Source organism: Fukomys damarensis, unplaced genomic scaffold (genome assembly GCF_012274545.1).
Source record: "Fukomys damarensis isolate Sample0158 unplaced genomic scaffold, DMR_v1.0_HiC HiC_scaffold_12, whole genome shotgun sequence".
Classification (NCBI taxonomy): Eukaryota; Metazoa; Chordata; class Mammalia; order Rodentia; family Bathyergidae; genus Fukomys; species Fukomys damarensis.
The window spans coordinates 6,424,920-6,445,995 of NW_022900924.1; the positions used below are offsets into that span (position 1 = coordinate 6,424,920).

At 52.8% G+C, this 21,076-nt stretch overlaps 1 protein-coding gene across 1 annotated transcript in view; it reads left to right on the top strand.

Annotated features, from left to right (window-relative positions):
• The window catches only part of Bcr (BCR activator of RhoGEF and GTPase), a 128,438-nt gene that overhangs the window by 86,823 nt on the left and 20,539 nt on the right, over nt 1-21,076 (top strand). Inside the window, exons 8-15 of the mRNA XM_033762357.1 lie at nt 134-274; nt 10,211-10,332; nt 11,265-11,433; nt 13,122-13,241; nt 14,097-14,172; nt 15,449-15,553; nt 16,135-16,209; nt 19,456-19,553. Coding sequence (XP_033618248.1) covers nt 134-274; nt 10,211-10,332; nt 11,265-11,433; nt 13,122-13,241; nt 14,097-14,172; nt 15,449-15,553; nt 16,135-16,209; nt 19,456-19,553 — 906 coding nt within the window. The remainder of the gene's footprint in view (nt 1-133; nt 275-10,210; nt 10,333-11,264; nt 11,434-13,121; nt 13,242-14,096; nt 14,173-15,448; nt 15,554-16,134; nt 16,210-19,455; nt 19,554-21,076) is intronic.

The window sequence follows — 21,076 nt, forward strand, 5'->3', positions numbered from 1 at the left end:
TGTGTGTGTGTGTGTGTGTGTGTGTGTGTGTGTGTGTGTGTGTGTGTGTGTGTGTATGTACACGTACGTGCTCACACACAGGTTGCACAGTTGTCTGAGTCTTGCTCTCTAACAACTTTTCCACCCGGGGCAGGACTTGCTAAAGCACACTCCCACCAGCCACCCTGACCACCCGCTGCTGCAGGATGCCCTCCGCATCTCACAGAACTTCCTGTCCAGCATCAATGAGGAGATCACACCCCGCCGGCAGTCCATGACGGTGAAGAAGGGAGAGGTAAGGGTGGCTGGGGGATAGAGTGCACCCTCACTCTCAGACCAGGACCCCTGTCGGGTCCCCAGCAAATGGCTCAGCCCGACACAGGAGTATGTTGTCCTTGGGTATCTGTGATGCTGGCAGGGTACAAGCCAGTCCTGTATGTTCAGTGTTGGGGCAGAGTTGCAGGGCTGACGCCGTTCCCCAGTCAGCGTTGTCACCACCCCTTACTTGGCCCGCCTCCTCCTTCCTCCCATCATTTCCATTGAGTTACATCCAGAGCATTGCTTTTGTTCCCCTCGTATCCGTTCCAGCTCCAGGTCTCCACCCGAGGAGACCAGTGAGTAAGAATATGGCATTGTGTCTTCCCGGAACCCGCCTCCTTCCTCCCGGGTATTCTTTCATTTAAAAATTCGATGTGAAAGTAGCTGTCTTTGGGGGGGGCGGTACCGGGGATTGAACTCAGCACCTTGCACTTGGAAGCAGGTGGCAGCACCGCTGAGCTAAATCCCTGGCAGAACCCTACTTAGCATGTGCAAGGCCCAGGATTGGATCCCCCCTACCAAAAATTAAATCTCCCCACTAGAAGACTGTTAACACCAGATTTAAGGATTGAAATGGGATGAAAGGGAGGGGTCTGTGTTTTGTAACTGACACACGAGAATGGCTGCAGAGCTTCACGTCTTCAGTCTGGAAGCGTCTCCTCCTCCCCACCCTACCTTGTTCCTCTGTCTGGCACCCCCTTGGCAGGCGTTCTCTTCTTATATGTCATCAATAAGCAGGGCTTGGCCTGCATCCTCGCCATCTCTGAGCCTCCCCAGACGGACCAGTTGTGTTGCTAGGCAGGTGCCTTTTCACTGGACAGCATCTGGTGAGGGTGGCTGAGTTGTGCAGGCTGCAGAGCCCGCACTGAATGTGTGAGCATCCTGTGTCAGGGAGAGCTGACCTGCAGCCCCGGGGCCTTGTGCAGGGACAGGAGGAAGACAGAGTATGACCTTGACTGGAGCAGCCCCTGGGGGAACTGGTCTCTTCTCTTCCTTCTGTGCCGAGTACTGAGGCAGCCCCGGTGCTGGCTTGCCCAGACCATGGGCTTTTTTTTTTTTAAACCATCTGTCACTCTGCAGTGATGAAGGCAGGCTGCTTTCAGCTATGTTCTTCATGAATCTCTCTGGATTGAGGGGTGTAAGTCTCTGGAAAATGGTACCCCATGTGCTGAGCTGAGCCCAAAGTCTAACCAGGGTTGGTCCTGAGTGAGGGGTGTGGTCAGATTTCTCCTGGCGGGCCTGGCTCTAGATGTCCATGAGGAGGAGGGAGCTCATCCCTCCACTCTACTCTTCAGCCCTGGAACCAGGGAGACTCAGCTTTCATCTCAGTATCATGAGATCTGACCCCCTTGGGCAACCTGGAGCTCAGGGCTTCTCCCCTCCACATCTGTTCCTCATTCTTAAAACAGGATGGGAACACAGCCTCACCTCCCTGGGTGCCTGCGCCCTCAACAGGGAGGGGTGATTTATGGAAAAAGCCTCAGATGGCAGCCGTCCTGGCCCTCTATGTCAGCTGCTTAGCCACTGCTAAGCCCACTGAAAGCAGAAATGGGTCCTTCGGCCCTCCCCAAGGAAGACTCATATAGGTCAGAGACCCTGTTTGTCCAGTGGCAAGAACCTTGCACGGATAGGAAAGATCTTAATACGGGTCGTGTCTAGAAGTAGAGTAACATTGGGCCCTGCCTGTGATTCTTACCCCTGGAGCAGGACCACCGGAAGAGAGTAAAACCTGTAGCCTTCCTTGGCAGTCCAAATCGAACTGGATGTTGGGTTCCTGCAGGACTTATCTGTCTCTCCTGGGATTTCTGCTTTTTCTCTTATGGCAACTGTTCCTTTATGAGAGCTCTGACGTCCTGGGAAGCAAACTTATGAATCTTTTTTCCCTTGGCCCTTGATGTGGTGCTAAGTCTGCTCCTGGTATGTCTGACTGCCATTTGGGATCCCTGGAAAGAAATGTTCAGATTATTGGAATCGGCCTCAGGGAACTGAAAAAGATGTTGTCTGGGATTTGGCAGCCAGGCCCCATTTCTGCATCTGTCCTTACAAGCCTGATCTGGCTAGGCTCTTGGGATGACTGAGCAGGAAGTATTCAGAGGCCTGTTGCTTCCTGAGAGCAGGAGCCTTTGACTGAATCCTTTCTAGCACCTAGCTCTGCAGGGACATTTCTCAGTGAGCACAGGTCACTTGAATACCTCATCTGCAAATGAGTGAGAAGGCCTAGGGAACCCTGGAAGGTTGTGATCCTGAATTGCACACTTCATTCAGAGCTGTCCGTCAGTGCCAGTTGAAGGAGGAGGCTTGATGGGGACTAGGCTGGCATGCTTACGACCATGCCTCCATCCCCAGCCATGACAGGGACAGACATTGCTAATCAATTTTACTCCCAAAGCCAGAGCCGAGTACCCTTCTGGGACACCCAACAGGTATTCAGTGCAGTTGAAATTATGCCAGACAGGCAATCCTCCAACACAGGCTCAATCTTTACTCACGGCTTGCCTGTGGTATTGATTTACGGACACCCCCCGCCCAAAGTCCTTGCTCTCTGAGTGACTCAGAGGGCCTGTGATCCCTCCACTGTGTTGTAGGATAGAAGGATTCATGACCTGGGAGTGACAGTATGGCAAGGGGTGATGGCCTCCTCACTGGGTGCCCGCTGTGTGGGAGGTGTTGAAGGGCACCCTCCCTATCCCCTGAAACAGTACTAGATTGGCCCCCAAAATGGGGGCAGAGAGTGGACCTTCAGGCAGCTTCCTGTTAGCAGTAGCAGCTTTGGCAATACCTACTTTTTCCTTTATGCCCAGTTCTCAGTTTGGTAAATGACATTGAGTAGCCAGTTCCTGAGAGGAAAAGGAGCTCTGCTTCTTGAGTTCTCATGACAACCCTCTGCAGTCAGAGGCCTTCTGTCTTTACAAGTGAGGAAACTGTGGCTCAGAGAGGTTGAATGATCTGCTCATGGTCACACAGCCAGGGTATGAAGCCAGATGTTCTCATCTACCTGTGTGTATCCCAGGTGTATTACATTTTTGTTCCTTTCCCCCATCATCAACCAACAGGGCTGTCTGTCCTTGTTCTTATCCCTTATATTACCTGGAAGTCAGTGTAGTCACAGGGAAGAGAAAGTACTTCTGTCAGCTTGGTGCCAGACCTGTGGCAGGCCCTGGCCCCACCCCCTGCTTCTGCTGGGAGCTTGCTGGGGGTAGGGGTACAGTTTGGTAGAGAGAGATTAAGAGGTGTCCCCATAATCAGTGCTGAACCTCCTGGGAGGTGGTCTATTGCCTCTGACTTAGGTGAGTATTTTAGGGCATCATGGAAGGACCCAGAGGTGCGCCCTGTACAGGACCAGTATCCCAGCTCCTGATGTCCAGTGTGGCTTCTGTAATCTTGTCACCCCTTTCAGCCAGGTTCCCTTACTCCAGGATTCTACCCCTTTGGAAATGACTGGGCAGTGTTACAAGTGCTGAAGAGTAATCGGCAGCTGCTTTGGCTGGCCAGCATCCTGGCACTGGCTCACCCGAGAGCTGTGAGCAGCAGGTGCTGCCCAGGAGGATGCCCTCCTCAGCCTCAGATCAGAGAATCTTACAGACACATTTTCTTTCCAGGACCTGGTGCTATGGGCTAGTGGGTGGCTGTTCATTTGTTTGGCTGAATTGACTTCACAGTTAGATAACCAGATTCCTACTGTTAGGTAATTTCCCCCGTGTAGTTGCCTGTGTGCCTGCTCTGAGCTCCACACTGCATGCTGCTCTGGGATCCCAGAGGTCCCTCGTGAAGGAAGAATGTCAGCGGTAGTGTGAACGAATACTATAGGAAGGAAAGCCTGGGGGAATGTTGCTGGTGCAGGCTGAGGCCAAGAAGTGCTGGTGCTCAGGCAAGGGAGAACAGAAGCCCTTTCAGTGGTGATTAAAAAGAGCTGGGGCTGATAGTATAGCTTAGTAGTGGTGTCTGCCCAGCACATGAGAGGTCCTGGGTTTGATCTCCAGCACTTAAAAAAAAAAAGAGTTGGAGAGGCCAAACCCACTTGCTCACCTTCAGTACAAGGTGGGCCTGGACTGTGAGATTTCCACACCATAGGAGACCTGGAGCTTGGGGGAACTGGAACACACGAGGCCCTGTGTTCAGTCTCCAGCACACCTCCTCCCACTGGAGCCTGCAAAGAAAAAAGTCAAATCAGGAACCATGAGCTCTGCCTCCCAAGTCTCTGGTAAGAAGCCAAAGGAAGCCAGGTGTGGTGGTAACTCTCCTGTAACCCCAGCACTCGGAAGGGAAGGAAGATCGCCACAAGTTCCAGGCTAGCCTGGGCTATGTAGTGCATTCAGAGCCAGTCTAGAGTACATATCAAGACCTTGACTCAAGAAAAGAAAGGAAAGGGAGGGAGGGCAGGAAGAAAGGAAAGAAGGAGGGAAGGAAGGAAAGGTGTCATAGGAAGCCTTGGGAGATATCAAAGGCCAGAAGTCAAGACAAGTCCCCATGTCAAGGTCTAGGGCTTTTTCTTCGTCCTTCATAAACAGTTGCAAACAGAATTTGTATTCTTGGTTTATAAGGACCCAGGTTCTGATGCTTTCCAGGAGCATGGGCACAGCCCTCCTTTTTCTGAGGTGGTGGAGCTGGAACCTGTCACGTAGGACAGTTCTATGTAGCAAGATGGCAGGGGCCTAGCACCTACCAAGTACTCCGCAAACATTAGCTGCCACCACCCTTGTTACTGCTAGAAATTGGCCCGTGCCTGCCCTCCACCTAGCAGGTTCTTGTTTTGGGGCATCCCTTGTGGCGGATTGCCTTGTGTTCCTGAGGGCGTAGATAATTCTGGGTGGAATTAACCCTGAGAGGCTCTCTGGAGATCAGGGAATAGAAATTTGTTCTTTGGGGACACTAGTCAGCAAAGTGCCACAGAGCCAGAGAACAGATGCACGGAAGAACAGGTGGGCAGGACCCTTGGCTTTCCACTTGGCAGATGGGAACCCTTTTCTTAGCCCACCTACTGATCCCCTGGAGTCCACTGAGGCATTGCACAGCCAAAGCTCAGTCAGCTCTCTGCAAGTCCAGGATCAAACTATAGTTCCTAGACCTGAGACGATTTTCCAGTGACCCTGTGGAGCTGTAGTCTCTGGCTTCCTGGTATGTACTGTGGCTCTGGCTGGTCTAACAAAATAACATCAACTGAGCTGTAAACAACCCAGACTGGCCCCAAACTCACGGGCTGATCCTCCTCCTTCAGGCTCCCGAGTAGCTGGGACTACAGGTGCATATCACCATGCCTGGCTGAATAACAGCACTGGACACTGGAAATCCAAGTTCAGCGGGCCAGCGTGGTCAGAGTCTGCTGAGGGCTTTTTCCTGGGTACAGACAGGTGGCTTCTCACTGTCCTCAGTGTCCTTTCTTAGTGATGCACTTGGAGAGAAAAAAGTTCATTCTCTCTTCTTGCAGGGATATTAATCTCATTGTGAGGGTCCTCCCGGCATGATGTCTTTTAAACGGAATTACTCCTCAAAAGACCCCGCTGCTAAATGCCATCACATTGGGGTTAGAGCGGCAATATAGGAATGGGGGCGAGGGTATAGGTATTCAGGCCGTCACTGTGCTTCCAAATTGGTTTTGGGAGGCCATGGCCCATCCATAGGCTGTATCTGGGGGAAAGGGTGCATTGTTGGTTGGAGGAACCATCCAGCCTGGGGGAGAGCATTTAGGAAGGAGGCGTGCCTCAAGCCCATGGCTGCTGAGGCTTCCCCTCCTCAGAGGACTACGGACACATGATGTAGCTTCGCTGGGCCTCAGTTTCTTTTCTGTGGAAACGGAAGTAACAGTGCTTTCCTCAGGGTCATTGTGAGAAGATGGCATGATGGATAAGCTTTGAACATGATGTCTGCACCCACAGGGGCCTTGGCAGATGGTACGGGATAGCCCATGAAGCCCTTTAGGTGCACTGTTTCCCTTAATCCTCTAAAAAATGCCACCAGACAGGTTTTTTTCCCTCCTCGCTTTATTTTTATAGGAAACTGAGGCTCAGAGAAGTGAAGTAGCTGAGCTGGCATTGTCAAGGAGAAAGAGGAGAGCAGCTGCCGGCAGTGAAGGTGGGGACGGCCCGGACCCCCTTCGCTCCGGGGGGATTGTGGCCAGGTGATGCTGTCAGTCCCTTCCAGCCGTGTTTCCCACCTGGAGTCGGGGTGGGGCGCTCCAGAGGGAGTGTGGCCTTGCCACCTGGTGCCTTCCCTCCCAGCCGTCTGTTTCACAATATGGGAGACACACCCCCTTGTTCAGAAGCACATGCCCCGTGGGAAGACACACAGGGACGTGCACACATGGAGAAAGCAGATCCCACACACCAGTAGACACTCACCCTCATGGGCACAGACACACAGGCCCACTCCCACTCTCCTGTCTCGTATGCAAGGCTCCTGCATTCCTAGCAAGCTGGATCCTCTGAGCTGCTGCTCCTCAGGTTCTCAGAAGCATAGTCCTTTCTGTCAACTCCACCTGGGGCTGTTTGCTTCGGGTGAGAGTTGAGTCAGACAGTTTTTCTATCCATGAGACTTCATACCATCTCCAGAACACCCCAGGGGCTGTGTATTTGGGTGATCCAACCCCACTCTTGGCCCTTGTTTCCTGGAGAACTTGGCCAGGATGAGGAGGCAGTGCCATTGAAAGGCTAAGCATCGTGCACTGCCAGGCTGGGGTCAGGCTGGTGAGCGCTCCTCAGAGGGGTGTCTGCCAGACAGGCAGACCAAAGCTGTGTGGGCCTTCTTGCTTTGTGCTGGAGCCGTACAGCTGGGAGCCCAGGTTCCGGAGACAGCCTGGAGGAAATTGCCCAGATGATGAATTTGCAAGCCCACCTACCAAGCCACTATTGCGTCTTCATCACCGCCTTTTCTCTGTCCTTGTTACCAACTCTGTCCCTCCTCCCTGGGTTATCTGCCCTGGCCTCTCTTCTCTTTCTGAAGTGTGATTGTACACATGTGGCTCTGTTGCAGCTCTGTTACTGCTCACTTAGGTGTTGTTTCAGCCCATCCCTCCCCACCAACACTGGGCTTCCAGCAGGGCTGACCCCTAGGCCCATACCTCCCTAAGCTCCCAAGGGGTCAAGGGTCCTAGAGTGTGGGGCAGAGCAGGACAGCCAGCTTTGAGAATCTGTCCCCAGGCCTGGGAAGACCTGTAGAACTGACCCTTCCCTCTCCCATTCCTTTCCTTGTTCCAGCCCTGTGCTCTGTGCTGGAGTCCAGCCTCCTTTCTGGATTGGCCATTGTCTGGTTGGAACTCAGTTTGCTCTCTCAGGGCTGGATGCCATTTCTTCCTATTTACTGGACCTTTCTGTTTGGGCCAACCTGCTAGTCCCCACCTGAGCTAGGATTCAGAACCTGATCCAATTTGAAGAGAGCAGCTCCGGTATTGGGAAAGGTCGTGGTAATAGAGCCATGGCCCCCACTTATCCGCCACCTAAGCCCTGAATGGCCTGTTGTGACACTGCAGTAGTGGGGCTGGCTGACGAGTGTTGAGACAGACACCCTGGCTTTGCGGCTTGTCTTAGAAAGATGAGGTCGATACGAAAATAGGGATGGGAAGGGTTGGGCAACTGTCATGATATTCAAAGTACAGCCTAGAACTAGACTCAGTCTGTCCCTGGGAGCCTCCTAGGACTGCAGAGTTAGGGGATCAACCATTGCTGGAGAATTCAGACTCGCAACTTCTGAGCTGAACTTAGGATGCCCTCTGCTGGTTGCCACAAGAAGCTCAGCCCCTTTGTATAGAAAATAAACTCCTGTCTCCCAGTCACTGGCACACCCAGAAGTGGCCTTGGTCCCATCTCCCTGGGCTGTGAGACGCTCTTCTGTGTCCCTGCTGAGGGAGCAGCTGGGTAGTCACTTTTGAGGTCCTCAGTGTTCCAGGACCCCACCTGGATCTTCTCCCCGCTGCAGACTCAGCCGCCAGCGTCCCCTGGTCTCCGGGATTTGCCCTGCAGCAGTACATTTCCCTAGGCACACACTTTCTTGCTTCCTGTGAGTGTTGTCACCCAGCTGACTATCTGAAGTGGGAGGGGTGTGGGTGAGTGATGAATCATGGCCTCGGAAGGCTGGCAGCCTTCCTGCCCTTCCAGTTACGGGCACCAGCAGCTCCCACATAAAAGTATCAACTGTTTGGTACCAGCAGCCTGCCGGCCATGATGAGCTGAGTTGCCTAGGATGGTGATGTGTGGCCTTCATGCTTGAAGTATAAGGGTCCCTGCTCAAACTGCACCTACTTCTGAGGGCCTCTGCTCAAGAGTGGGGGAGCTCTGGGGGCAGAGGCTAAAGGCAGTGTGGAACCAGGCATCATACAGCCCCCGGTCCAGCCCAACTCCATTGCAGTGAGAATATGAGGTCTCCCTGCTTCTCCCGGTGGGGACAAGTATTCCTCTTGCTGGGGAGCTGGGTTTTCCTGACCTCCAAGCTCTTCCTGGTCATCACAGCGTGAAGCAGGGGTTGCCATCGCCCAAAACCTTCCCTGAGGTAAGGTGCTCTCCGGGTTCGTGGGCTTCGGAGAGAAGAGACCATCAGGTGTCACTGCTACTCACTCTGCTGCCTGGAATGGATGGGGAACTGCGCTGAAGCTCAGTTGCCTTGTTTGTGAAATGGGCGTAAAGACCTATCCACAGTGGATTATGGAGATCGAACCAAATAATTGAAGCAGTGTTTGTACACAGCACGTGGTGCCTGCATTGGGAAAAGCGTATGGTATCAGCCTCTCCTATCCCTATGTTCTTGGCATAGCTAATACCCGACTTGTCTGAGGTACCCAGCACTGTTAGATGAACTAACAACTTAGCTCCACTTCCTTCCTCGGCAACCCCTTGATCTGTGTGGGCCAGGAGGGCTGTCCCTTGGCTTTCAGATAAAGTACCAAGGTACAGAAAGGTTCAAGCCCGCTGGGAGCCCATGTCTCCAGTTTTCTGCTTACTCTGGGTTTGAATAAGCGTTGCCTGTCCTGTCCCACCCACCTGTACTCCGTGTGACTCGGCTCTCGGGCCCCATGTGTCCAGGCATGTGTTAAGAGCTGTGACCCATACTCGGGACCCTGCTTACCCTGTCTAGTCAGGACAACTGGAATCTTGGTGCCTTTGGAACCAGGCCAGGCCCCTTGCCATGACCTCTAGTACTGCCCTGTCTTAGTTCCTGGGCTGGCCACCTTCCCAGTAGCATGCTACTCCATTTATACCCCGAATGCTGGCGTATTCCTGCTGTGGGCCTATGCTTACGATGGTCCCTTGATGGGAATATGCCCTTCTTCACATTCTGGCCTCCGGCCAGTACTGGGTTGCAGGCCGCTGTCTCTGAGAGGCACTGGCACACACACGTGCACATGCGCACGCCTTTTTTCTGCAGTGCTGGGGATTGAATCTAGGGCCTTCACATTGAGCCACATCCCCATACCTTTTTTATTTTTTATTTTGAAACAGGGTCTCACTGAGTTGCTAAGTTGCCCGGGCTGGGCTCAAACTTGTGATCCTTCTCCTCCAAACTCTCAGAGTGCTGAAATGATAGGCATGTACATCATTCTTGGTTCTAGCTGACCTGTTTAAAGGTTTTCCTATCACTTCTCCTCACAGCAGGCCTTTTACTTGACTGTGTATCCCCTTTTGATCTCTAGGCCAGTGGTTGTCATTGCTCCCTATCCTCTGACCCTCTTCCACAGCACCCAGGAGAGACTCAGAAAGGTTTGTTGAACAAAGACAAGTGTGCATAAGCCTCATCTTAGCAGGCCAGTGAGGCGGATGGAAAGTTTTGGAAAGTGGGTCCGAGGGTAGATACGTAAGGACTGAAATCTCCCCAGGGAAGAACATCTCCCGGAGGTCACCTTGCTCCTGCTGGAGTGAGCGGGCCCAGCACGTCCCATCCATCCGGGCCAGGCTGACCCTGACTCTAGTCCTCCCCGCCATGCCCACAGCACCGGCAGCTGCTGAAGGACAGCTTCATGGTGGAGCTGGTGGAGGGGGCCCGCAAGCTGCGCCATGTCTTCCTCTTTACTGACCTGCTCCTCTGCACCAAGCTCAAGAAGCAGAGTGGAGGGTGAGTGACAGTGGGGCTCCTGTCCCGAGATGGTGACCCCACCCCAGTGCTCGAGGAGGGGAGGCTCTCTCTGGGGGACATGAGTAGCACCATGGCCAGGCCCTTCTCTGCTGTTCTCTTTGTGCCTGGACGTGATGTCAGGATCAAGATCACGGTTGTCACCAACAACCTGGAAACGTCCTGGGGCGAGGTCTGACTCCAGTTTGTGGGGTCTACCTGGCCATGACTTCATGTGTGTCTGAAGGAGAGTCTTGTCGTCAGTCACCTGCGAAGAGTGAGTGTAAGGTCAGGGCATTCCAGGGGCTGCTGCAGGCTGCAGGTGCAGGGGGAATGGCCTCCCTTGAGCCTGGTGATGGCTTCTGAGTTACTCTCGTAGGCCTGCAGGGCCAACACCCCACCCCACTGCCATCAGATTACCCCATTCACGCAAAGCTGGGCTGGGGCAGAGAGGGTCACACTGGGAAGACCAGAGCTGAGTACTTCTTTACATTTTGCTGTTTTTGTGCTGGGTGGATTTAATCAGCTCAAAAGACAGCCTCCGTTGTGCATCTGTCAAGTGAAGCGATATGAGATAGATCCACAGCCCCTCAAATGCTGCAGCTCTGGACTCCACTCCTGTCCTGTCATCGGGTAGCCTTGCTGTGCTCCCGTGTGAGCCACTGACATTAGGAGCAGCCCAGAATAAGTGAGATCAGCGCTCCTCAGATGTCTCGGGGCCTGGGGTCAAGTGTGTGGAGGACGTGTCCCAGAAGACACTGAGTCTGGGGCTGCCAGTGTCTGCTCCTAGCCTCCTCCCAGCCTATCATGTGGAATATGTGCTGGGTTTTCAGTCAGGTAACTGCACAGCCTCGGCCCTGCAGTTCCCTGCTTCTTAGAAGCATTGACAATGACAAAGATGATCAGCGTGTCAACATTCTCCTTCTCCCACCCAGCAAAACCCAGCAGTATGACTGCAAATGGTACATTCCGCTCACGGATCTCAGCTTCCAGATGGTAGACGAGTCAGAGGCAGCACCCAACATCCCCCTGGTGCCAGATGAAGAGCTGGATGCCTTGAAGATCAAAATCTCCCAGATCAAGAGTGACATCCAAAGAGAGAAGGTGTGGCTGACTTGGGGGAGTGAGGACCAAGGGTCTGTGTGGCTTGAGTGGCAGCAGTTCCTCACATGTTGACCACTGGCATCTGATCCCACAGCTGGTCTTGAGACCTACTGGGGACCCCATGAACTCTCAGGAGTGGAGTCCTGGGCATCTGATCACAGCTGGGTTGTTTCTAGAGCCTGCCTAAATTGGGGCTCCCACATCAGAGCTGCTAATAGCCTAGCCCAGGTGGGAAGAAGAGGGCTTCTGGTCCTGGGCATTCAGTGTTCCTTTCATGGGATTACTTGCCGAGCCTGAACAGGGAGGGCATGCAGTGTTCCCCGGGAATGGAGAGCTGGGCAGACAGAGTACACGTGTGGCAACCGGAGGAACAGGATATGGGTTGCTTTAGGTTAACAGGCAATGCCTAAATGGTCTCTTTAGAAGAAATGATGGGAAAAGCAGAGAAGAGCATAGGCTGGTGGGTGAGAGATCTACCTCCAAGGTCTCTGGCCACTGGCTTGAGCCATTTTTGTGCACTTTTCTAAAGCTGGGCAGCAGTCTCCGCTGTGTGGTCTCTTTCCACAGGTGAAATACTGAGAGAAAAGTTGCACTCAGCTTATGAAGGGGTTGAATAGTCCAGGAAGTGGGGTTAGAGAGGTGTCGGCTGTCCCCCTTCTAACTGTCCTGGTTGGGGAAGGGGGTGATTGTGGGTGGGAACTATAACTCCTCCAGCTATTCTGTACTGCGGGCCTCTGGTTCTTTCCAGAGAGGTTTAGAAGGTATGGAGATAGTGAGGATGAACCCCGTAAGTCTAGGGTTCACCCAGGCCAGGGGAGATGACTTACATTGGCCACAGATGAGGTGGATCCCTGGAAGGGTGGACCTCAGTCCAGGGATGTCTGGCTGAGGTGGACACAGCAAGACAGGGATCCTCCCCTGCCCAGCCCATTGCATCACAAACCTAACATATCTTAGGAGCATGCGGGGAGCCTAGCAGTTCCCGATGAGAGGAGCCCCAAGTCCGAGTATTAGGTTACTTGTCTAGGTGGACTGTGGCCTCCATGGCAGTGTCCCCAAGCAGAGGAAGGGCCATGGCCATGTCCTCGGCCTGATGAGCCCTGTTGACTGCTGCTGCAGCATTCTCCACACGATGCCCTTGTGGAGCTTAGGCCAGAGTCCTTCTCAGTGGCAGCCTGGTCTCCTCTTCCCAGAGTATCACAGCTTCAAGAAGGAGCCACGTGGTTTAGGATAGGGAGGCTTTTCCCATCCACGTCCTCATGATGTTCCTCTGGGCTCACTGGGACCCCCATAAACACTCCTTGGGGGTCTGATGGTGAAATATGCTCCAGCAAGGGAGAAGGTACATTCGGAGGCTCCCCGAACATTGTGTTTGAAAAAATTGAAGGCAAGAACATCTTTAAAGGTGTCTCCCCTCTAACCTTATGGAAGGAAAGACTAATTCCTTCAAGGAGGAAGTGAGCATGTCATGCAGTCTACGCTAGGCCTTGGCCCAAAGAAAAGGCCTGGGACCTCGGAAGGCCTCCTGGGATGGGCTGGCCCAGGACCTAGGCTCAGTGGAGCGCACAGACGGGATCCTTGTCCTCTGCAGGCTCATGGTGAGGGACAGTGGGGACCAGTGCAGTAGGAGCTAGTGGGGCAAGCCTTGGAGTGGGAAGGCGAGACTCTGCTCTGTCCTCTCCCCACAGCGGGCGAACAAGGCCAGCAAGGCCATAGAGAGGCTGAAGAAGAAGCTCTCTGAGCAGGAGTCACTGCTTCTGCTCACGTCTCCCAGCATGGCCTTTAAGGTGCACAGCCGCAACGGCAAGGTGAGTGTCCAGCACCCAGCCCTTGGGCTTGTCTGGCAGCAGCTTCTGGCCTGGCATAGACCCTTCACCAACCAGGCGGAGCCAGATGTGACTAGCTAGCCACTGTCGCTTGCTCACATGTGGCCTTTGCAATTGCAGCCTTTTTTCTCCCAAGAACATCCTGCAGCAAGAGAGATCCGTCTGACTGCAGCAACACATGCTCATGTGTCTATCTGCTGTTTTGGGCCAAAGCCCCAAATTGAGTGGCATCTGGCTCAGCTCTCACAGCTGGGAAATGGTGGGGTCTTTAGGGGAGAGGAAGGCCGTACGGGTTAGCAGATCCCTGGGCACAGGAATGCTGTTTGGGAAGGTCAAGGGCCAGAAGCACGGCTTCTCTCTGGTCTCCTCCTGGTGCTGTCTGAGCCTGGGCCTCTACCTCCACAGCATCACATGCACCGGGCGATGTGCAAAAGGGTTTGCTCTCTTAGCACCTGGACAGTCACTGGGCTCATAGGAGCCTTTTCTCTGGGTTACCGCACGACCTGTGGGTTGGGTGCTGGGTTGGCATCAGCCCTCACCTTTGCGGACCCTGGCTGGTAACTCATGTCCCTAAGCTACAGTCCCTGTGGCAGTGTCATCTGACCCAGGCGTTTCCGGTGGGGCTGTCCTAGAAGTGAGCCTGCACAGGAAGGGAAAGCATGCAGGAAACAGCCTGGCACATCCACCCTGGCCACAGCGGCACAGCTGCACACCTGGGCTCAGCTAGCTGGGAGACGCGAGTCTCGGGCTCTGTGCCCTGGGCATTCCAGGTGGTGGCTTAGCCAGAGTGGAGCTGACTGGGTACTGGGGTGTGTTTCTTCTTTTCACCCACTTTAGAGTTACACATTCCTGATTTCTTCTGACTATGAGAGAGCTGAGTGGAGGGAAAACATCCGGGAGCAGCAGAAGAAGTGTGAGTAACGTCTGCATCAAGGGGACTTGGCCTTTGGGCACTGGGGCCAGACTGATGTCCCCTGTGGTTTGATTGCTTTGGGCAGGGGGCTTTTATCCAATGAAATGTTACCTTATTTTTAGAAAATGGGTTGGAGAGGAGCTCCCTAGTCCTCTGTACGCTCCTGTCTGTCGTGCCCCCACCCCCGTCCCATGTGCGTCATTCCCTGCCTGCCCTCTGCACCTCACCTGCGATTCTGTCCCCTCAGTCAGCAGCCCCCCAGGCCTTTTTGTACCCTTCCACTACCCTCCCCGCTGGACTCCCCATCCCCCTGCATTCTCTCCCCACACAAGGCCTTCTCTGTACCCCTAATAGGTGCTGATGCCAAATGGGTCCTTGCCTGAGCCCACCTGGGCAGCCACACTGCTGGCCCCTGTCCACTTGGCTGGCCATCTCAGGACAGGACATCCTCTCTGTAACGGCCCCTTCCTTCTCTGGGCAGCTCCCTTGATTAGCAGGTTTTTTCCTTCTCAAGAACTCAAAGCTGCACCTTGGTCCTGCCTGGGGTGTTAGGGTTGCGAAGAAAGACCTTATCGCAGATCCTTAGGCTGCAGCTGTCCAGCTCCCCACTCCTCCTTCCTGTAGGGAACACATTCTCTCCCAGGTGGCCTAGTCCTTCTGTGGTGGTGGAGCATCTCCTCCTGGACTGGGGTCTCTGCCTGCCTCGAACCTGTTCCGAGCTCCCATCACCTCAGACTCATCATTCACTCCTGTGCTAAGCCGTGTCTTCCTTTTAGAGTTGCTGTGTCTATTGGGACATAGTCCCTGGCTCCTTCCAGGGCTCATGTCCCAGGGATTCCTGCCCTCCCATGGGTGCCAAAGCCGTCCAGTTGGCTGCAGCATCTGTTTCCTGCTCAGTTGTATTCAGAAAAGCCCCTTAGAGACAGGCCTGCAAAGAGATGGGCCCGTTAGCACAGTAGGGGACAGAGCCACACTGATGTCTGCCTGGGAGGACCTCCCCGGGAGGTGCCGTCAGTCCTGCCTCTTGGGCTGTGCCTTGGGGCGTGTGGATGCCTGTGGATGTGTGCGTTTGTAAGCACTATGCCAAGGTCCCTCCTGTTCTCTGAGCTTTGGGGGTGGGGGGCTCCACTGCCACACCTGCACTTCACCTAGGGGCACCAGGCCCCACCACCGGCTCTGCTGAGCCCTCTCCCCACTGTGTGGTAAGGGTTGAGTGGGAGGGGCACGAAGGAACAGGGTAGACTGACTGGTCCCTACATCTGCTCCAACTTCACAGGTTTCAAAAGCTTCTCTCTGACATCCGTGGAGCTGCAGATGCTGACCAACTCATGTGTCAAACTTCAGACTGTCCACAACATTCCACTGACCATTAACAAAGAAGGTGAGGCTGGCCTGCTGGTCTAGCATTCCTTTCTCCCGTCATCCCTGTCCTTGTGGCTGATGGATCTTCCTTCAGGAGGAGTGTATGTGCTTGTTATGGCCTGTTGTGCTCTCACAGGAGTGCACAGAGCTCATATGGGGGTTTCTCCCCAGGTAGCCGTTGCTGGGTAGCTGAGAAGATGGGTGGCTTGCGTCCCTCAGCACAGTGCTGTCCAGCCTTCTGTGCAGTGGGTCTGTCCTCCCTGCGTTCCTTTTATCCAGGCACTTGCGGGCCAATACTTTTTGATCGTACTGAGTTTCGTACACATGCACATGTGCTTAGTCACACACGTGGGCACCTGTCACACTCCAGCGCCCCTCTTGGTCTTTGGTCTTTGGAGGTTTAGGACATTTTGTCTTGATCATTTGTTTGCCTGTGTGGTGAACCCAACTACATCCTAAGGTCTCCAACACAAAAATGAGCTTGTTTTTGATGTGTGACACTGCCTCGCCCTGTGCCTGGTTGATTTTGAAGTAGAACCAGCCTCTCCGTCTTCCTGCTCCCAGGAGGATATAAGCTCACCTCTTTGGTCTTTTGTGCAGATGATGAATCTCCTGGGCTCTACGGGTTCCTGAATGTCATTGTCCACTCAGCCACCGGCTTTAAGCAGAGTTACAGTAAGTGATGGCTTGGTAAGGAAGGAGGGGGTCAGAGGAGTGCTGAGCAGGAGTCTCCACCCAGGAAGACAGGGTGTGGGGAACCGGGGAAGTTGTTCAGATGACCTCCCGGATGCCCATGGCCTCTCACCGCTGTGAGGCGCTGGTGCTCCTCGAGGCCCTCCCTACTGTGGAATTGTTTCCCCCTAATTCCCTCTGCCCTTCTCTTGCCTGCCTCAGGTCCTGCAAGCTAATGAGCTGCCCTCTGTTGGTGAGTCTTGTAATCGCAGGAGCCACAGTCTGTTAGAGATATGGTGAAAAACTGGTGGCAGTCTGGATGTTTGAGAAACTTTAAAGTTCCAAGCCCGGCAGTTGTCAGCAGGGGGCCCAAAGCCCCGTCAGCACTGGAGATTTGGCTTTTCTGTCAAGCTGGATAGATGATGCCATTTTCTCTCCCAGCTTCTCAGGCATCAGAACAGTGAAGCTGACATCAGTACAGCTGTGCTGACCTCCTACTGTAGGAGGAGCCAGTGCTCAGGGGCGTCCACTGTAAGACCGCAAGGGTAGGCACAGTTCTGACCTTCCCACAGCTGCTGCAGAACAAGAGACCCCCCCAGCCATTCAGATGAAAGAGTTGCAATACATGGGATAAGGGGCTTGTGTCCAGACTGTAAGGACGCTTACAACTTAGTAATACTAGGGAGACAACCAGGTTTAGAGATTTGGGCAAAAGATTTGGATAGATACTTCACCAGAGACATCCGAGTAGCTGTGTGAAAAGACGGTTGGTGTGTTAGGAAAATGCAAGTTAGAACTGCATGGAGATTCCCTTCACCCACCCTGAGGACAGTGATGGTCAAAAAGATGAATATTAACAGATGGTGGCTAGGATGTGGAGAAACAGGAACCTCGTACTTTGTGGGTAGAGGTGCACCGTGGTTCGGCCACCCAGGAAAGCATTGCAGCTTTTCTGTTTTGTCTTGTTCAGCCCTGGGAATCCAAGCCCCAGGGCCTTGTGCATGTCAGCGTGTGCTCTGGCACTGAGCTGCAGCTCCAGTCCCAGCTGCACAGTTCCTTAAGAAGTTAAACACCTCCTCCATCGCATATGCAGCCGATCCCACTCTTTAAGTATTCACTTTAAAGAAATGAAGAATGTCCACGTAAAGGCTTGTATAAGGCGGGACACATCCACGCAGTGACAGATTAAGGAAGGAGCTGCTGATAGAGGCGACACATATTACATGGGACGAGGAAGCCAGGTGCAAAAGATTGCATACATGTTGTATAGTTCCCTTTATTTGAAATTTGTAGAAGAGCCACAGTTCAGAGACAGAAAACCTGTCGGAGACCGTCATGGACTGAAGGTGCAGGTGGGGCATACCGGCAGGTGAACCAGGGGGCACTGGTAAAGGAGGTGTCCTGGAACCTCTGTAGTGCTGTGTACATGCGTGTTTATAATTTTCCAGAAATCCTCAGGTCACACACTTGAAATGGATACGTCATGGAGAATATAGATTATACCTCCATAAAGCTGTAGCACACATCATTGTTCCTCTGGTCCATTCTTAGAATTTAGCATATCAGACTGTGTCCGATTAAAAAAACATATGTATATATGGTTTGTGTTTCCCCAGGTTCCACCCAGACCTTCCTCCTTCCCCGACCTCTCCCAGGGCCTGTCCATTAACAACACCAGTGATGCCGGAGCTGCTTCTCCAGCCCTGATTTAGCTCTCCTGGCCTCCCTGGTTACTTTTCCCACCTATTTCTTCGATGCAGTGCTCTCTAAACGCCACCTTCTCAAAGTGAACCTATCATTTGCAGCTTTTGAAGTTGTTGCTCTTACTTTAGGTCCTGCCCCAGTGAGTGGTGCCCTATCTACTGCATCCAGCCTACGAGCTACTGTCCTTTTTCCCTGTCCTGCCAATTAGACGCTGTTCTGCGGGAGACCACAGTCTTGACTGTGGCCAAAGCAGGCTGTGAACAGAGTGGGCTGTGAAGAGATGACCCCACAAATGGCTTGTTTTGAAAAACAAGTCCATCGCATCTTGGCCTTTTGGCCAAGATCAAGTGTGGAGAAACAAGTCCAGCTGAAACCTACGGGCTGAGGTTGGAGTAACTCACACCCAAATTCAGTTCACCAATTAAAACCTTCTTACTAGAAGGGTAGTGTTCTTATTACAACCATGTATTTTATCGATTCTGTTCCTAATTCGAAAGTGTTTTGTCTTTTCCTTTGTGAGCCTCGTCTCTGTGAATTTCCATTAAAACCACACGACTGTGTACTTTTCTCGCGTAGTCCTGCCCTTGCACTTAAGCTCACCTTTAGCCCGGTTGATGACCAGTAAAAATTGATGGTTTGGACTGGCCAGCGTCTTTGTCGGTTGCCACCAGTATCAGTCATCCTGGCGCCCTGCTTTCCGTCTCTTAGTTCTTTCTTTTAGTTTTTCTTTTTTCCCTTCAACCTTGTGTCGTACACCAAGCAGGAGACTAGAGCCTACTACAGAAGTTTCTAGTAACATTTCAGGGATCTACAATACCTTTCTTCATTGGTGGAACTTCTTTATCATTTCTGGCCACCTCCATCCAGCCCCTTAGTAGTAGCCTCCTTCCTATCCCCCACCACTGGTCCACCCCCACTTCTCCACCCTAGTACTTTTTCTAAAACACAAACCCCACCGTTTCTTACCACTTAGAGCCATCCAGACCCTGCATACAGTCCACACACCCCTAGATCTTGCCTCCCTCCTCTCCCCCATGTACCCTATAACTTTCCCAGTACTAAGCTGCTTCCTGTGCCCCACCTTGGTCTGGAGCGCCTGTCCCCAACTCTCCCTGGTATAATTCATATCCAGGTCTGCTCCAATTATAAGAGCTGTAGCCATCCCCCACCTACCCGGACGGCTGCCCTCTGCTGTGGCCTCCATGTGCAGTGCTCCGCCCCCTGGAGTGCAGTGCTCTGCCCCCTGGGTTGCAGTGGCACATTCACCTCTCTCCATTCCACCCAGGGCTGTGCCACTGAGGAACTGTAGCCAGGGACTGCCAAGGGACCGAGTAAGTGAATGTTCTGAGACATCCTGCTCTCCAGTTCCACAGGCAGTAGAGCAGGGACATTACCTGAGGGCCTGGTGTTCATGCAGTTTTTCATTTTTATAAAGAAAGTGAACATTCCTTTTTTCTTCAGATTTTGAAAATGATACCTGCTCTTACAGAGAATGAAAGTGATTCGGGAAAGTATGTTTACTTTCTCCTCATCACCTTTCCACAGATCTGTACTGCACCCTGGAGGTGGATTCCTTTGGGTATTTTGTGAATAAAGCAAAGACGCGCGTCTACAGGGACACAACTGAGCCCAACTGGAATGAGGTGAGCCTGCTTCCGCCAAGGGCCCTGGCCTGACGTGGCAAGAATATTTTTCACTAGAATCTAAACCTCCAAGGCTCCCTAAGAGCTTCCCCTGAAGGCCATACAACCCATCCTGCTAGAGTTCCTGGAATCTCCTGGTGACGTGGCCAAGAGATTTTATCTCCAAATTCCTGAGAATCTTACACACCCACCCCCATCACAAACAGCCTATTTTGCCAGAGAAGTGTTTGGAAAGCACTTAAAAGGGCCTTTTGTCCAGTCTTTGTTACTGCCTGGTATTTACTTGCTAGGTTTCCATAGCGTTTTTCCTTGGAAGCTCAAATGCACTTTCTGTGATGCTTCTGGAAACCTGGGGCTCTGCCCATAGTGGCTGAGTTGGGAACTACACACCCAGCTCCCTGGGCCTTCCTGGTCTGAAGGGTCCTGTGTGCAGGCCTCAGGATATTGGGTTTGTGTAGTCTGTTGCTCTGCTCTCCTCGACTTGTTGTGTAACTTGCCTTTGGCCTTGAGCCTTTGCTACTCAGGGCACAGGTTCAGAGAGGCCCTTATCTATCAAGTCCCCAGATCCATGAGATGCCATTTCCAGGTGGAGCAGCCAGGCTGCAGGAGCTGCCTCCTGCCCCCTCCCCTGCGAAGAAGGAAACCATGAGCCACTGGGCACTGTGGCCTAACCTAGTCATGTGGCTAGCAGACCAGGTGGTGGGAGCAGAACCAAGGCCTCCTGGCTCAGCAGCTGCTACTTTTTGATTATTAGATTTGTTGCCCGAGTAGAACGAGGGCACAGAGGTCCATAAGGTCACCTGTTCATTGTAGCTCTTGATGTCCCTGCAAAAAATGCCAAGTGGCAGCTGTGATAGAGTGGGAAGCTGCTCAGGGGCTCTTGGAATCCATTGTAGGACATTTTGCAGAAAGCAAGGGAGGTTCTTTTTTGCAGGAGAAGCAACAAGGAAGGGGTTCTAGAAGGTTGAAAAAGTTCAGGTGTAGGACAGCAGCCAAAGGTCCAGAGGCATGAAGACCTAGAGAGTCGCAAGCAGCAGGTCACCTAGTATCCATGCACATCATTCAGGGGGATTTACATACTCTGATACAACCTCCTCGTCCTCCTCCAATTCCCTGCCCAGAGCCCATGTGTGCACAAGAATAGGTGTGAAATGCAGAGTTCACAAAAAGTATCATATGCGTGATGGAGAAACTGGAGAACTCTACATACCCACTGCAGACAATTTAAATACCCAGGGGAAGCCAGGTGTGGTGGCGCACGCCTGTAATCCCAGCACTCGGGAGGCTGAGGCAGGAGGATCGCTGTGAGTTCAGGACCAGCCTGGGCTACATAGTGAGTTCCAGGTCAGTCTCAACTACATAGTGAGACACTGTCTCAAAAAAACAAACAAAATAATAATAATAATAACAATAAAGACAAGGCAGAAGCAACATTTACAAATCTTCAGGCTAACTATAAACTTGGAAAACTTTGGACTTCAATGCAAGAAACAACATTCTTCTGTCGATGTTATAAATAGTCA